Source organism: Chiloscyllium plagiosum, unplaced genomic scaffold (assembly GCF_037043375.1).
Source record: "Chiloscyllium plagiosum isolate Xiang-an unplaced genomic scaffold, Cpla_swu_hap1 HiC_scaffold_31, whole genome shotgun sequence".
NCBI lineage: Eukaryota > Metazoa > Chordata > Chondrichthyes > Orectolobiformes > Hemiscylliidae > Chiloscyllium > Chiloscyllium plagiosum.
The window spans coordinates 28,490,101-28,508,445 of NW_028270169.1; the positions used below are offsets into that span (position 1 = coordinate 28,490,101).

Here is an 18,345-nt window from a genome sequence, read left to right on the forward strand (position 1 = left end):
ACTTTAAAGAATGATGGATCTGAACCCTTAAATTCCACTGTTCTACAACACTGCCAAGGTCCCACCATTTATTGTATAATCCCTGCCCTTTGTTGTTGTACCAAAATGCAATATCTTGCATTTATCCAAACTGAGTTCCATCTGTCATTTTTCAGCGCATTGACCCAATTGATCAGGCTCCCTTTGTAACCTTAGAAAACCTTCTTCACTGTCCACCATGCCACCAATTTTGGTGTCAACTGCAAACTTACTAATTGTGCCATCTATATTCTCATCGAAATAATTTATATAAATGACAAACAATTCTGTTAACACTTCAGCCAGAAATGATGCAATACATTTCCTATAGATATAGAACACAGAGTAAGTCAATTCAATTTCCTCTCCTTCTAACTGCAATCCTTCCTGCAGTTGTTTGAAGAAACACAAATATACTCGACAAAGGACAACATTAATGTGGTAGTGGAAAAGATAAATTGGATGAAGAGAGCAGTTTTTTATGACGAAGATGCACTGTGAAGTTTCTTTTCCAGTTGCCTGATTACTGGATCAATTCATCAACACAGCAAGGTAAGAGAGTCAGTGCTAAAATCAAGCTCAGTTGTTAGTCTATTTCTTCATTGAATAAAGTCTGAAACTACTGGAATAGCATTGCAAAGCAGCACAAGACAGGCAAAAGCACAGGAAAGACACACATTAAGGGAATGCACAGGGTGATTAATTGACCTTCATATGAAACATGGCACTGGCTTCATTTATAGATATTTTTAATCAGACTTCTCAGACATGGTATCATACACCTCTACAGCAGGTGGGACTTGAACTTGAACCTTATAGCTCAAATGTCAGGACACTACCATGTGCTACAAGAACCCTATGTTTCATTTGAAGTAAGTGGATTGTAATTGTTATTTAGCATTGAATGTTCTGGTGTATTGTGGGAAGAAGAAAGTTATGCTGGTCAGTAAGAAAGGGAGTGTAAGGTGTGGGCTGTTGGTGACAGGTTAATCGGGATTGCCATTGTTGGCACTGCAACTCTTCAATGGTCACCTGATTAAATCTGAGCTGTCTAGGTCACCTCCTCCCATTGTTCAGTTCCTCATGGTTTTGTACTCCCTCATCACCAAATAGTTGGTAGGAAGTTCGGTTTTGATGGCAATTCTGTATAGCATTTATTCGTGAGATATGGTCATCATTGGCTAGACCAGCATTTATTCCTTATCCCTAATTTCCCTTGAAGGGCTGTCTTTGTGAGTGGCTGCAGTCCATGGGATGGTAGGTACATCTCTAGTGCTGTTGAGAAGGGATTTTGACCCAGTAACAGAGAAGAAATAGCAATATAGTTCCAAGTTGGGATGGTTGTGACTTGGAGGTGGTAGTGCTCCCATGCAGCTGCTACCCTTGTTCTTCTAGGTGTTGGAAGGTGCAACAGGAGCTACTGCAATGCATCTTGTAGATGGTACACACTGCTGCTGCTATGGATGGTGGTGAAAGGAGTACGTTTTGAATGAAGTAGATGGGGTACCAATCAGACATAGCAGAATGCCACTAATTATGACACACATACATTAATGCAGCAGGAATCTTTCACAGCAGTCCAAGAAGCAATTGAGGTGCTTCTAATCACCATTGTACTGACTTACCAGATTTTATGTGGTAACATGGATTTCAATTTATGGGTGCTTCGAAAATATAAATAGATTGCATAAAAAAATTGTTAATCGTGTCACTAGCAGATAGTCCCAGCTACCTCCTGCTTTGTTGCAGTGGCTCAAATTCAGTTTGTTCCTGACAGATGCCAGGATGCTGCAAGAGTCAGTGCCCATGGTCAAACCCCAGGTGAGGCTGATGGAGCAGAATCCCTTTCGAGTCCATTATTGGGGAAAGTTTTCATGAATTTCCTGAGAAGTCATGTGCCTATAGTCACTTTCACCCTGTACCACCTGTAGCTTGAGCTGCTCTGCACAGCCTCTGTTCAATCTCTTCAGTCATGCTGCATTCCAAGGACACTGCCTAGCACTGCATCCTGGTCTGCGAGCAACCTGTTTATGCCAAAACCTTGGAATCAGGCGTAACGTCCTTAATGCCGGTCACACCATTCACTGTGGACTTTAAAGAACCTGGGAAGACACCAATCATTTGTGCAATTGTAGCAACAGCAATCAGCAACTGACCTGAAAGTAGTTGATGGTCTCATTAAATACCACAGGAGCAGATTATGTCCTTTATTTTAATCTTTATTCATAAGATGTAAGTATCATTGGCGAGGCCAATACTTATTGCCCATCCCTGAATATCCAGATAATGGATAATGAGCCTGCTTCCTGAATTGCTGCATACACATTGTACTGTTAGGAAAGGAGCTATAGAGAACAATGAGATAGTTCCAAGTCAAGGTAATTTGTGATCATACATCTTGACTTTTGGGGTGTAGAGGTTGAGGATTGGAAGGTACAGTTAAACATGCCTCATCGAGTTGCTGCCATACTTCTCATGAATGGTACACTGTGCACTTGTATTGGAGTGAGCAAAATACTAAGCTGATGAATGCAGTGCCAATCAAGCAAACTACTTTGTACAGGATAGTATTGAGCTTCGTGAATATTGTTGTAGTTGCAGTCATTCGGACAAATGTAAAGGATTCCATCACACTCCTGAGAGGTGTCTTGTAGATAGTGGAAAGGCCTTGTGTGACAGGAGTCAGGAGAGGAGTTACTTGCTAAAGAATTCCCAGTTCTAACTTGAGCTTGTAGCTGCACTATTTATGTGCCAGACCAGTTAAGTTCCTTGTCATAGGATTTTGACACTGGAAGAATCTTCATTGGTAATGCCTTTGCATGTTGAGGGAAGGTGGTTGGATTCTATCCCTGTTGTAGATGGCCATTAACTGGTACTTCGATGGTACAACTCTGTTTGACTGCTGCACAGGTATTCAGCTGTGCAAGGTTAAGTGAGGGTGTTGGCTGGAATTCTGCACTACAAAATTAGACCACTAGCATCAGATCTAATGTGCCAGCTGTGCATTTAGCTGGTAGTCATTTACCTTGTGTGTTGATATCCTCATTAATTCAGTGCTCTGCACATCTGCCTGAAATGTATGTGAGCATTACATGTGCTGCTTTAGAAATCCAATCATATTGCTCATAAATATAGTTCTACCTTCCGATGAGCAGCCAGTTTATATTTACCATTAAAATGCAGTCCTCACTTTCTCCATTAAAATTCAAGCTTTATGGACAGGTAGCAAGGAATGTACTGGAAGGCTGTAGATGTGAAGCATACAATATCTCAACATGAGCCAGGAAACCTTGATATGGATTGATGAATGAATACTCCAAGTCATAAAATTCTATGATAATCTAAATATATTGCCCTGAAGTAAACACCCTAGACCTTCTGACGGCCATTGGAATCCATCCAATTGTAATCCAGTCAAAGAAAAATGTAGAATCACCTTCCTATCGCATTTTTCAGTCAGGAATTGGAGTGTAGAGGCCTCCATCACAGTTGTTGTTCAGGCCTGAATGCAGTGCAATTGAAGGCAAAGCCTAGCTTTCCTTGACACTGGAGGACCTGGTAATATCTTTACATCCAACAGCAGCAGCAGCAATGTAACCAGAGAGATCTACACTTAAAGATGAAAGTTTTACAGGTATTACATGGCATTTTATTATTTTTCCTGGTCGTTTTAAACATTTAGTGCTATTTTTAGTGATTAATTGTAATGTAATGATTTTTATTTCCCAAGATTTAATGTCATTGTTATCTACTAATTCTAAGCATAATTCATTTTTCCTCATCATTTCAACATTCAATGTTACTTATTGTCTCTTCTAGAGTGTGAGTGTAGGTGAGTGGGCAGTGAGTGGGAAGAGGCAAGTGAGTAAAGTGCATGACAGAGTGGTAGGTGAGTAGGATGGTAGGTGGCAAGGTGGCAGATAGGTGGATGAGGGCTGAGGGCAGGTCAGTACGGGCTCACAGACTGATTGGTGGTGGGGTTCAGGTCTGGACAGACTGTCAGGTAGGATTTAGGGATGGAGTTACGTGTAGGAATGTCTGAGGGGGTTGGGGGAGGTGTGAGTGTTGGTGGGGTTGGGTATCCATAGGGGATAGTGGGCTTTGGAGCTTAATAAAAGGACCAAGTCAGATTGGAGGAAGTGTCAGGTCCATCAATGGGTTAACTGTCCAAGGGGATTCAGGATTGGAGAAGGTTAATCAAAGGAGGGGTGGTGTCAGTTTAATCATTATTTAGAAGCTAGGGTAGATTTTAATTACGCTAACTGTTCCTGGGCAACTATTAAGTAAAGTAAGTCAGAACTACCCGAAGTCTCGAACTCTATCTCAGAGTCAGGGACCTTTTTCAGAAGGTTCCAGATGCTGGATAATGGTCTAATGGAGGTTTAAACTTCTTGGACAATTCCTGTAGATTCAATTTCATAGGGACTTACACATGGTCCCAACATACAACTTACACCTATGCAATGACTCCTTTCCAGTCTGAACATCATGGCCAATAAACTTAAAAATACTAGATTTACACAATAAAGTATCACCATTAATTTCCCAACATTTCTGTTCAGTTTTGATTTGTGGCCTCTGTGGCTGTTACCTTGTCAGAAAAGCATGATTCTGTGTAATGGAATCACAATTGTGGGTAGAAGAGTCACTCTGTTTCCTTGGCAATGGTTTCCTTGGCTCTTCAGCATCAATCCCTGAGACATCTATGTTACTTTTGCTAAGTCGTTTGCTGGAGCTTAAGTCAGATCCAGCATCATCTGTTAATAGCGTGCTATCCTTTTGTGGAAGGAAAAAAATAACAGTGATTAGCAAACAGATTGTGAGAAACGTCAGGCAAAATTCGTGGCTTTTTCCAGTTCTTTACAGAACCTGTTGTAGACAGAAAATCTTTTTCAAAATTAGACCAATACCTTCAGTTCTATCAAGGTGCGAAGAGCATAATTTAGTTCGTGTTGATAAGGAGCGAGGACATTACTATTGTCCTCAAGAGAGTTAAAGTCAGCACTATTCAAGAACACAGAGAAAAATAGAGAACATACCGTTTCTTCATGCTGAACAAAGCAGACCTGAATGCCAATTAAATCAGAAACAAATACCTGACAGGTTCAAACCCATTATCATCACTTGCACCTTGGTGCTAGGTCAATTGATTTTAACTTTAGTCAGTATTTAATTGAATACCCTTGTATAATTTCTAGTACCTGTATACTGCCAATACTCCCCCTCCTGCTGCTGTTCTGGCTTTCACATGTTGGATGTGCGCTATAACACAAGGCATCAAATCCCAGGATACCTCCAACACAGTCTCCAATCAAGCAAACCTATTGTGGATACAACAAAAACAAATGATCATTTCCTTTAGAATGCCACTCCATTTAATGGTTAAGCATGTTTGAGCTGAAGGGTGACCATATCGGTTTTCATACTGTGTTAAATCGTACCACCTACTCGTTGCATGTATCAGGTGAGCCAAATGCAACTGCAGGTTTGGCTCTCGCCCCCAGAGTAATTATTGCTCGCCATGTCTTCAAACTCCTCAATGGGAGAGCCAAATAATAGGTTTCATCCAGTGCAACTACCATTCCCCACATATTTATAGACACAATGGGACAGCCAAGCATAATAGCAGGTTTCAGTCTATTTAATTACCATTCTCTACAGCCTTGTAGCTTAGACCGGGACAGCCAGATGTAATAGCAGGTTTCTTCCTGTGTGAATTATCACATTCCATGTACTTAAACTCACAATAAAGGAACCAAATTTAATAACAGGTTCCTCCTCGTAATAACTGATCTCCATATAGCTATATTCCACATCAGGTGATATAACATTATACATTTCAAACACCTATATTGCACTTATGTGAATTTGTGTCCCATATTTGCAATGCAAGCATATTTTTTGTCCGTAGGGATACCTTTATTTCCTTGGAAAGCTCTGCGACATGGAGGTGTGCCTCCAAACACTTCTACCTTCCTATCCACCTCCCCCTACACCACCTAACATGCTCTTTTAGGAACCTATCCAATTAGCAGTTGACTCCACAGTTACATTCCCCAATTCCAAACATGTCCTCCGCTATTCTTGATCAAAAGGAGTGACCACTAACTGATCCAAAGAGCACGATTTAATCGTGTCACCCATTTCAGTGACAGGCCTCCTGTGAATTGAAGTTCAGAATTGAGATCACGAAGGAATGCTGGCCTGTTCTGGATGGGTGGTGATAGTGAGAAATACCTGGCTCAATCTGGGTTCTCTTCATCACAATCCGGTGGACCCCCTGCTTCTTGGAATCTTCCACTTCGTTGAAGTGTAACTGTTTGCCTGTTTATCTGGCTAATGGTTAGTGAACAATGTTTGAGAGGCTTACTGGTTTACATCTGGCTCCCTTTCCATGATCTTCAATTATAACCTGCCCTTCCAAATGAGTGGCAATGACAATGCCTTTCCCTAAAAGTGTGGTTGTGCCTGGTGATATCAGTAGGTTTGACTGCTATTTCACCCAGAGGCTCCACAATGAAGGAGGTTAAGACCCACAGAGACTGCCTCTGATTCCAATCGTAAGGCTTGACTGTAACTGTTAAAATCATCCAGGTCCCCATGCTACAAAGATCAATAGAATTTGGAGTTCGCAGTGGCACCACCTGCTTGATTTTCATCCCATTTTTGTTAATGTCAGACATATTGTTATTCCAGTCTTCAGTGATTCTCTGTTTGATTATGTGATTTTCTTTAGTATTGATGCTCCCTGTGTTTAATTAGTTGGGGCAGCACAGTGGCTCAGTGGTTAAACTGGTGCCTCACAGTGCCAGGGACCCGGGTTCGATTCCAGCCTACTGTCTGTGTGGAGTTTGACATTCTCCCTGTGTCTGCATGGGTTTCCTCCGGGTGCTCCGGTTTCCTCCCACAGTCCAAAGATGTGCGGTTTAGGTGAATTGGTCATGCTAAATTGCGCATAGTGATAGGTGCATTAGTAGGGAGTAGGTGAATGGGTCTGGGTGGGTTACTCTTCGGAGGATCGGTGTGGACTTGTCGGCCGAAGGGCCTGTTTCCGCACTGTAGTGAATCTAATCTAAGCATGGCATTCCAACCAGAACTTTATCAACAAACACATCAATTTAGACCCCAACTATCACCCCCTGAGAAAAGGAACCAGAAGTGACTTCCCCACAGGAAATAACATTGCCACAGGAAATGACATCACCAACCCAAAGAACCCCAAACATATAAATAGAAAGCAGGAATTATCAGCATTGCTTCACATGAGGTCCATTGAAGATGTTACCTAGTAAGGTAACAAAACGTCTGGAAATGAACCTTTCAGCTCAGTGAGCAAACCTACATCCAAGAGTAGATATTTTAAAGTTCCTACACACACACACACATATTTCTGTATCATCTCTGCATAGCTTCAAGATATAGCAGTTGTTACCTATGCATAAGACTTCTCATTACTGCACATATAATGAAATTTATTTAACAAACCAGCAAATACACAGGAATAAGTACCAGTTAAAACTGTCACCCGAATCTTCATGAATGTTTAGGATCATGTTAATCTCTGTCAAGTGTCTGTTATTTTTCTTAATATTATTTGGAAGTCTCAAGGATATTTATTTATATTTAAACACAAAATCAAAATCGGATGCTATCATGAATATTGACAATGAGAGTGCTTCATGCACTTGATATATGACCACATCTCAGCAAATAATTAAATCTGGAAATTATCACTTCAGTTTCACTGGAGCTTAATCTAAGGGTACAAAGCTAACAATTCACGAAGGTGTCAGATACACAACGTAAAATCTGCACTGTAGTAGGGCTTTATTACATCTGTAGCTAAGGCAAAATCATTATATAATAAAAATGTTTGCAAATCTGTGCCCTAGAAACTGCAAAGTAACACATTTGGCAAGAATTCAAAGGAAGCTATGCACTCCCTGGAAAATCAAAGTTGAAGTGAAGTGGAGAAATAGAAGAATCCGGAAAGACAGGTACGGCGATCATGTGAACACATGATAATCAGGCTATGAAAGACAACAACAAAAGCATTCAGTATATTTCTGGAGGGACAGAATTGAAAAGCAGACATTGTCCTAAGTACTCACGACCAATATCCAGCTGGTCTCCCCATATCGGTGGAGAAGCTTAAAAAAAAATTGGATTTTTTGGAGAAACCATGGAATGGAAAAGTGAGAGGTGAAAATGGATGGCAGAACCCACACAGGCATGTTGCTGACAGCAATCAAATAAAAACCCATTGCCAGGACCACCAATCAAAAAGGGACAGTATCCTAACCCTCGGAACTGATGGCTTAATCTGGCAGGGCAGCAGCTCAGCAGTGCCCCCACGAACAGTGGCGATTGCTAAGGTTGCAGTTCTAGGCCGAGGCTGCCCTAATGGTAGATGATTCTCAATGACAAAGGTTCAAGATTTGCCATTCCATCTATTGGGGATTGAGGGGAATCTGCTGACCACAGAGATGCTGCAGCCATGACGGTGGCCATCAAGGACTACGGCATGCCTGTAATGTGGACCATTACGGCATGCAGATACTTTTCACTCAGCATTTCTTCCACATGGCAACAAGTAACAAACAAACAAGCAGTTCAATGGGTTTTCCAGTGATCAGTCAACATCCCACCACTGGCAATAGAACAGTGGCTGCTCTGAGATGTCACACTCCCCTCTCCATACCTTTCCTGACATTCTGCCAAACTTCCATACTTCTTGTCCATCCTTGAAAGGGCCGGAAACTTCCAACCAATGTTTGACATCTATGACTTTTCGTTGTGTTCTGATGAAAGATCACAAACCTAAAAGGTTGACTAATGTGTCTCTTTCAACAAAGCAACCTCACCCACTGAGTATTTAGAGCTTCCTTCTGCTCTTACTTCAGATCACCAGTATTGACAGTAGTTTTTCTCTGGTGGTTGTGAACTTAAAGTAAAACTAAAGGAAGAGACCAGAGGCCAAAGGCAGGCTCTCTTCAAAAAGAAAGATCCATACCAATAGAATGACAGTTTATTTTTGGCAGTCTACAGGCCATGAGAGTTGTTAAGCTATTTTAGCAGTCCAAGGAGACAGGGCGAGAAAAAACTATTGAGTCTTCAAGTGCAGCAAGAAAATATCAGTGAGTTAGTATTTGGCTGTGCATATCAGGAAAGATAGAGATGGCGAAAATCACATCTGGTGAATGTGCACAAGGTTACTGGAAAGAAACGTTTGTGACTGATCATTTGAGTAAGATAGAATGAAGGTAGGAGTGATACTTTACTGTGGTTGAGTGTCTGTGATGGATATTGCTGAGAGAAAGGATTAAATCTTTGTCTTTGCTGCTTATGATACTGTCTTTCCAAATTGTCACATGCTTTTTCTCCCCTCACTTTTTGTGTAAGCAATTTACTTCTTTTATTACCAGTAAATTGACAGTTCTTTTGTGAATGTGCTCAGTGACTGACCAGCATGGTAATCGGACTTCAAAATTAAAACAGCTGGACGGAATTTTCCCATTTTCTCGCTTTTCTCTGAGTGAGATTTATGTTGCCTGATCCGTCAGGTCTCTTGTCACTTTTAGCACATTATCTACCGCCCCTCGCATTTCATTCAATCTGCAAATGGCTTCTTTGGTGCCATTTTGAGGCATCATGCAACAGGAAAGGTTGACATATTCACCACTTTGGGAAGGTACAATGTTTACATCACTGGCACCACAGTAAAACCCCATCACTACAGCACCTGAGAGGCAGCAAACCAGGAAATTGTCTTTACACTGTGAGATACCAGTGTAATCCCTGAGGAGGAGAAAGTGAGGACTGCAGATGCTGGAGATCAGAGCTGAAAATGTGTTGCTGGAAAAGCGCAGCAGGTCAGGCAGCATCCAGGGAACAGGAGAATCGACGTTTCGGGCATAAGCCCTCTTTCCTGAAGAAGGGCTTATGCCCGAAACGTCGATTCTCCTGTTCCCTGGATGCTGCCTGACCTGCTGCGCTTTTCCAGCAACACATTTTCAGCTCTAATCCCTGAGGAGTCCAGTTTTACCTCTGAGGAAATGTCCCAGAAAGGCAAGTTCACTCCATCATTCGCAAGCAGGTGCCTGAAAGTGCTGGTGGATAGAGTGATGGAAAGGAGGGCTGTTCTTTTTCTGCTGATCAGTAAAGGAAGCCATCAAACTCAATCAGCATGACATGCAGAAGTGCAGGGAGAAGGTTAATTATCTTCAGTGTGAATCTGCTGCGTAAGTCCCATGATCACCCCACTGCTCCCTTCCATTCACAGCATCACCAGTCATCCCAACTCTGCCATTCTCCAACCACTCTCCAATGCTCATGGACTGCAACTCTCATTATTGCATGCATTGTGTCCACTCAACAGTTCTCACCTGCCTCAGCGTCCCAAATTACGAAATATATACAAAATACCCTGCAAGGACTGCAACAAACAGTACATTGGACATACAGGCAGGAAACTAGCTACCAGGATACATGAACAACAACTAGCCAGCAATAGACGTGACCAACTATCACTGGTATCCATACACACAGACGATGGGGGACACTAGTTCGACTGGGGCAATACATCTATTCTGGGACAGGTTAAACAAAGACATGCACTGGAATTCCTAGAGCCCTGGCATTCAAACTGGAACTCCATTAACAAGCATTTAGATTTGGACCCCATTTACCAACCTCTCAGAAACAGAACCGGAAATGATAACACCTACCACAACAAACCAATACAGATAAATATAAAGTGGGACAGAACACCAGTGCTTCACGGAGGCTCACTAATGATGTTACCTAGCATGGTGGCAAAACATCTAACAACAAATCTTCCAGCTCAGCAAACAAACTTATAACCTGAACCATTCATGCACTTCTTACTCATTTTGGACAACTTATGGCTCCCTTGTTCATGTGTCACCTTTAACTGCTCTTCCATCTGCTGTCATGAGATTGATCTCTCACTTTAGCTCATTGTAAGAAACATTCCTCCTACTACAGCAGCCTGACTGCTGGACCTGTCATGCCTGGACAGGTTGTACCTGACCTGCAGGACTGACCATGGCCAGCTCCCCCAGATCGGAGTCCATTGAGATCTCGGCTGTCTGTGGCAGTACCCTCTGACTGACTGTAGTCCCTTTTAAGTGGACTAAGGACTGCTCCCCCTTGACTTTCACACATGAAGCACTTAGAGTATTTGCCATGTGAGGTGCTGACACATGCTGTGGGTGTGATATTGACATGGCATGCTGCAGTACAGAAACATGTTCGACTGCTCACTGCTCTGAATTATGACAAGCTTCATGACTCTCCCTTTGTGCTATAAAACAATGCAAGCTGCAGAAGGTCACAGCCTACAAGTAAGAATGAAGTGAGTGAGTACTGAGTATGCAAGCCTTAGGCCATAAGATGCATTTTCTGCATATATACAAGATGCACATGTGTCCCTACATAGAAAGGGACCTGACAGAAGCTTGTAAATAACATGTGTCCCAGAGGTCCAAAGTGACATCTTGATAGGCTGACATGGTGAGTGAGTTGGTTTGAAAGCAAGCATGTAATGTGCTGAGGCTGATGGACTGCTAATGTCAACTTGCTTGGCTAAAGGGTGGAAGAGGTTAGTGGTCTGTCTAACACAAGGAGCACTGTGGCAAAGACAGTTCTTTTTGTCACTCATGGGATGTGAATATTGTCGGCAAGGTCTAGTTTCTTGGGGATGGAGAGGAGAATTAAAAACTGCAAACAAATGAAGTTAGTTAATAACAAGATGCAAATGCATGGAATTGAGGCAGTTGCCATTCATTAGCAAGATTCTGAACTTGTCATTTCAACCCAAAGGGAAAATCAGACACTACTTTTCTTTTCATCAAGAATCTGATTTTTACTATATTTTCATGCCACTACCCAGGCTGCTCAAGGAGCAGAGCATTTGGTTCATGATCTAGCAATCCAGATCTCTCTGCTTTCTCTGGAATCCAGCATTACCATAAGCTGGGATCATTACACAGATCAACCTTCACATGAGTTTGGTTGTCTGGGCAACAAATGTTGGAGGAAACAAACCTTTTGCCCGAAAGAGGTGATCAATGGAGAATCAGTGGTCTGTTTGCAAGAAATAAAATTTTGCAGGTGCTGTGAATCTGAAATAAGATGTTAGAGAGCACCCTTTGAAAGCAAAGTACAGAGATAACACTTCGATCACACTCCAAGACCTGTACAGCTCTTCATTAGCTGGTCAGAAGAATTGAAACATAAGTCCTCCCTCCTCAGGTACCTACTTGCTTTCAGCATTTTCTCTTGTTTTATTACCATTATCTCTCACTCACTGAAAATTATAGGGTATTATTTTGGAATCAATTTTGTTTTGTCAAGACCTATTGATGATCCATATAACTTTTTCTCAAATATCTGGGTTTTAATAGGTTAATTCCTTTCTCGTTTTGATAAAATATAAAGAAGCAGCAGAAAAACCTTGGGTTTCTAAGTCAGCAGTAAAATAGCTTTCACGCTCCATACTTACTCTATAATTCATGTAACGTTAACATTAATTACTATCAGCTACAATTTTCAGTTTTTAATATTTTACCAGTACAGAAAATCCAATAGAATACTTGATAGAAGACTATCAGCAGCTATATATTCTTAATCAATATGCTTTGATAAGCAACAGTATTGTATCATGTGATGTGAATGACAATGATGTTTGGATAAATTCTGTTGAATTTTGCAGAGGAACATCTATATATTACATATATATCTCAATTCCAACTACATGAAGTAATTATGCATTATTGCAGCAGTCCGAGGTTCTGAGAGTATATACATGTTCCCAACTGCCTCAGCGTTTGAAGATAAATTAAGTTAGTTTGTACATACAGTGGGAAACAGAAAATCAAAGCAAGATTTTATCTATTCGGGACAAGCCATTCATCTTATCTCCCATTGGAATGAATCACCATAAGTTTTGATTCATAGATTCACAGAATCATTCACGAGTGAAATGCAGAGCCCTCTATCCATCCCAAAGAAAATAAATAGCACAGTTCTCTTCAAAGATGCTGTCTTAATCCTTTAGGTCTACCTCCCCTGATTATGGTATTCTGTACAAAGCAACAAAGAACAAAGAAAATTTACAACGCAGGAACAGGCCCTTCGGCCCCCTATGTCTGAGCCAACCCAAATCCACTGTCTAAACCTATCGCCCAATTCCTAAGCATCTGTATCCCTCTGCTCCCCACCTACTCATGCATCTGTCCAGACGCACCTTGAATGAATCTACCTTGCCTGCCTCTACTACCTCTGCTGACAACACATTCCAGGCACCTACCACCCTCTGTGGAAAGTACTTTCTGCTTGTATCCCCCTTAAACCTTTCACCTCTCACCCTGAATTTGTTGAAATTAAAGGGAGTACCATAACGTTCTTTCTTCTAGAGTTATATCCAGGGAAATCATCTACATATTATGTCTGTCTTGAGCTATCTGAGTAGTTTAGCTGTGAGCCTGTAGCCACCACAAACTTAGTTAAAATTACACCAAGCTGTTCCCAAGTTGGATCCTTACAACTAAAAAAAAGTCTGTAGGAGATTTAAATCCATATTAAAAGTTAGTGTGAAAAGCCACTGCATCACATTATTCTTAACATTACCTATCATTTTTGGTTGCGTGGGTACATTAAAAGGTATAAGAACACTTTCTAGTTATCCAATCTGGCTGCATGAAATGAATACCTCTCAAATCAACCACTCCTTCAACAATTCATCAAATTCTTCCTTTCCATAAACCATCTGCCTCCAGTTCTGAAGAAGATTGGAGTCGAAATGTTTATTCTGTTTCTCTGTGTACAGATGCTGCTAAAATTGCTCAATTTCTCCAGCATTCTCTGTGATTGTTTCGAACTTCCAGCATTTTTATTATTTGTGACTCTAGTGTGTGTCCAGATAGGCCCTTCCACACATTCAGTACCCTCCCTGTGAAGTGATATGTACACCAACACGGGAATACTGCCAAGAATGTTATGCCATTACAGCTGGGAAATATACAGCTGACTCCTGGACGAACAGGTTCCACATCCCCATATCCATTTAATTCTAAAACCTGTTCATTCTTGCATTGGTTGATTAAAAGCCTTCTTTCTCAGGAAATCAAGATTCACTGGCACCAAAGGAGCCGAATCACAGAACAAACTCACTGACATTGGATGATTGCATAAGGCCCTTAGTACGTATATCTGCAAAATTGGTAAACTGCAGGTCCTCTGCATTATCTTGACCTGAGAAAAGGTTAACATCGTTGTTTATGAAACCATATACAAACGGGGCATGAAGTGTAATCCATTCATGACATTTTAACAGTTACGCTGGAGTTTGAACAATTGGCCATTCTGAATCGAGTACTAACCTGTCCATTGAATCCAATCCCATCCGCAGACTTCAGGAACTCATTGTAAATCTGATTTGCTCTACTAATCACTGTTGTGACTGCATCCTGATATTGTGGGGAAGAAATTGCGAGCAGGGGCAGTGCAGCCAATGGAATATGATCCGCACTGCTACTCAAACAGCCTTCATCATAGCTGTATGGATTTAAGCTGCAGAGGAAAGAGAAATCGAAAGTCAAAAGGCTGAATGGTTTAAAGAAAATTAAGCCTGTCCTTTACATTTAATCTGGGATCATGCTGCTTAGAAAAAAACTAACTCTTTATCTGTTTCTTTATCTCTGCCAATCATGGGATCTCTGCTGACATTTCCAGAAGTGCATTTACTAAGATCTAAAAATGAAATAATGCCTCATTCAAAAAAACCTTAAATATTTTCTTTCTTTAGTCCAAGAACCTCCAGGAAACCAAATGCAAATCAAGGATACTATCTTCTCTGTCTCTTGCCTCAAAATATTTTCAAATTTCTATCAGAGAGACACAAAAAAACTTTACAAAAATACAGCTGTAGTACTGTAGACAAAATAAAAATGACCAGGTTTCTGCTGAAATCTTCAAACCAATTGTTTCCACAGTCTCAATGGATTTCTTTCTCCATCATTGAATAACACCAGTCTGCTGCGAAACGTATTCGGCTATTCCTGCAGCAGTTGGTCCAAAGACATGGATGGTAATGGAATGGGAATGCACAGTGACTGTCAGTTCTGCTTAACACGCATTTCTTCAATGCGAATTGGCTAAAACACTATTGAAAAATTTAGGCCATTATTTGTAGAACGTGAACTTGTATTGGCTATAACACGATTTCCTGTCCCATTGGTTTAAATGGTGCTGCTATTATGCGATTTTCTTATAACGCAATTTTCTTTTAACTCAGGGTCGCACAGGAACTGAACAATCGCATTATATCAGATATGTAGGTAGGTAGCACAGTGGAAACAAGAGCTCTTACAGTTTATATACAAAAACCTTCCCAGTGATGTGCTATCAAATCAATCTCCATCTGACGGGACAGTTCAGACTTTTGAATCAATAGAAATGGTGTTACAGCACACCATGCAGAGTTTAGTATAAATCCACAACTAACTGCACAATGACATGCAGCGAGTCAGCAAATAAAACCTGACTGAACCCATGTGCAAACTCTCCTTTTTATTCAACAAAGATTGACTGATTATCTTCCACGTCCTTGAGAATATTGTTTAAAGCGTTTATCCAAGTACCTTTGCAGCACTGTCATGGATCTGATTTTGTGCCAGATTCCTCCAGGGACTGAGCACAAAAATGAAGGCTGACCCTCCAGTGCAGAGAGCTCTGAACTGTCAGTGGTACCGTCTTTCTGACAGAACATTTTTCTGAGGACCCCAGTCTGCCAGACGGATGTCAAAACTCCCATGGCAAGAGAGCCTTTCATCCCTGTCTCCTAGCCAATATTTATCCCTCAATCAACAGCACACGAAAATAAAAAATGATCTAGTCATTGTCATATTTCTGTTTGTGGGAATTTGCTCCAAACAACCCAGTGGCCGTGTTGCCCACATTATAACATTTCATTGATATGAGATGTATGATGATCAAGAAAGATGTTATAAGAATGTAGCATCTTTCTATGCTATATGTAGATGCACTTTCCCCTTTCTTCCTTTCTTTCCATCTTTCTTCCTTTTTTTTAAAGGTAGTGGCCAATGGGACCACATCAGCTCTATTACAACAAGATCCAAACTCAATAGCAGTGCAGCATTTACCCTGCATCCCCTGTGAATGTAAAGATGGTCAGTGCTGAATTTCTGAGCTGTTCTATATGATACTGTCACTGCACATCTAATTTTCACAGTCTCTTCATATTTATTAAATCCAAAGTTCGCTTATTTTAGATCATATTAAGGACGAAGTATTAGAATGCATTATCTGAGAAGTGACTGTGCACCGATCCAGGTGATAAATTATGCTGGTCATCCAGCACCAAACATCTGGTTCACCAACTGCTATTTTATTTTGGTCACTGGGGCTTAATTACCGTTAGAAAAACCATCCTTTTGCTTTTAGTGATTGTGCAAACTCTTAAAGCACATGGAATAAAAACAGAAATGACTCAGACCATAAGGACTGTGTCCTGCACAGTTTAAAATCAATGTCCATTAATTAGTACCGTTCTACAATTACATCAGCACTGACACACGTAATGAAAACAAACTTATTTCTCTCTGGTGTAGATTCAGTGTAATGTAATGTAACATTTTTTTAAAATTGTAAATACGGTAAATACCTATTTGAAGAAATATTGCAAAATGTGAAACTTGCAGTATTTTCACCTCATTCTAACAAGAACATCTCATACATCCTGTTAATATTGATCGGTTTTCTAACAGTTCTATTTTTAGATCATCATCTTGCTGTATCATTGCTTTCCTGTGCACAGACATATTGGCAGTATTTTGATGTTAAACATATAAACTTATGGGAATGTGACAAGTAGGCCACCAAAGGAATGAATATTAGATTGATAACAATTCTGTTTCAGTTTAAATTAGGTCTGATTTGCAAGAATCGTTTTTTTTTATTAACAGTACCATGGTTCCTCAGAGGTACAGGCAATAAATTGCCATTTTAAGGACATTTATTCTTCCTACTTTTAAGAGCAGAGATCCCCAAGGCTCACTTCTGAATTGTATAATTCTGAATCATACTTTGCTTTTGAATTCACATCAATTTTTCAGCACAAGAACAACCTTTGTGACATAAGTGGGACAGATTTAAATTGATGTGCAAATTGAGTAAGGGTGATGTGAAAGAAAATAAAAATTAGCTCAATGTGTAGTTAGAGTTGGGAATGCACTCTCTGGAAATGTGGTGGAGGCAGGTTCAATTGAGGTACTGAGCAGGGCAGTGGTCTGAAGCAGCATGTAGAGATATGGGGAAACGTCAGAAGATTGACATGAGGTAATATGGACAGTACAGGCATGATAGACTGCATTGTCTCCTTCTAGGCTGTGATAATTCTGTGATTCTGAGAGATTCAGGTTGTAAGTTTGCTCGCTGACATGGCAGGTTTGTTTTCCGACATTTCATCACCATGCTAGGTATCATCATCAGGTAACACTATACCTACCATACTTACAACCTCAACCTGAGCTACAAATCTTCTCAAAATTCACATTGTGTGAAGTTAATTATAACCTCCTAGGGAAGGTGTAGGTCAAAAATTTTCATGTTTTTGCACTTATTGTTGCAAAACAGAGAGCACTGAAATTAGTAAAGTTTGATAACCTTTGTTATGAGCTCTCAGTTTGAAAGTTGGCTTCTGCGTTGTCTTTTTTAGACTGATTCAAAGATGGATGCCTGTAGTGAATGTGCCTTATCGTGGAGATCACATGACCAAATCAAGCGAGGAGGCACATTAGTATACTACTGCATTTCTATCCCAAACCTTCCTTTTTTCATAAAGAAAAACAAATAAAATGTGCATGCATTATCTTGAACTTTGCAAGTTACCCATGTTAAACATGATGCATACAACTGTCTTCGTAGGGTCATACGATCATAGAGCACAAAAAACGGCCCTTTGGCCCATCGAGTCAGCGCAGTCAAAACCAACCACATTGCTATCCTAATTCCATTTTCCAGTAGTTGGCAAATAGCCTTGCCATGGCAAGTTTTCATCTAAATATTTTTTAAAAATGTTACGAAGGTTTCTGCAGGCAGTGAGTTGCAGATTCCCACCACCCTCTGGGTGAAAAACCTTTTCCTCTCATCCCCTCTGAATCTCCTGTCCCTTTCCTTAAATCTATGCTTCTGGGCATTGATATCCCCATCAACGGTTGCTTCCTGTCTATCCTGTCTAATGCTCCTCTTAATTTTACACATCTCAATCATGACACCCCCCCC

At 40.7% G+C, this 18,345-nt stretch overlaps 1 protein-coding gene across 2 annotated transcripts in view; it reads right to left on the reverse strand.

The window, feature by feature from the left end:
- LOC122564039 (membrane-associated phosphatidylinositol transfer protein 3) overlaps positions 1-18,345 on the reverse strand; it is a 440,972-nt gene that overhangs the window by 123,622 nt on the left and 299,005 nt on the right. For both annotated transcript variants that reach the window (XM_087977378.1, XM_043718505.2), the window contains 3 exons: positions 14,424-14,613; positions 5,220-5,339; positions 4,610-4,794 (listed from right to left, as the gene is read on the reverse strand). In XM_087977378.1, coding sequence (XP_087833504.1) covers positions 4,610-4,794; positions 5,220-5,339; positions 14,424-14,613 — 495 coding nt within the window. The remainder of the gene's footprint in view (positions 1-4,609; positions 4,795-5,219; positions 5,340-14,423; positions 14,614-18,345) is intronic.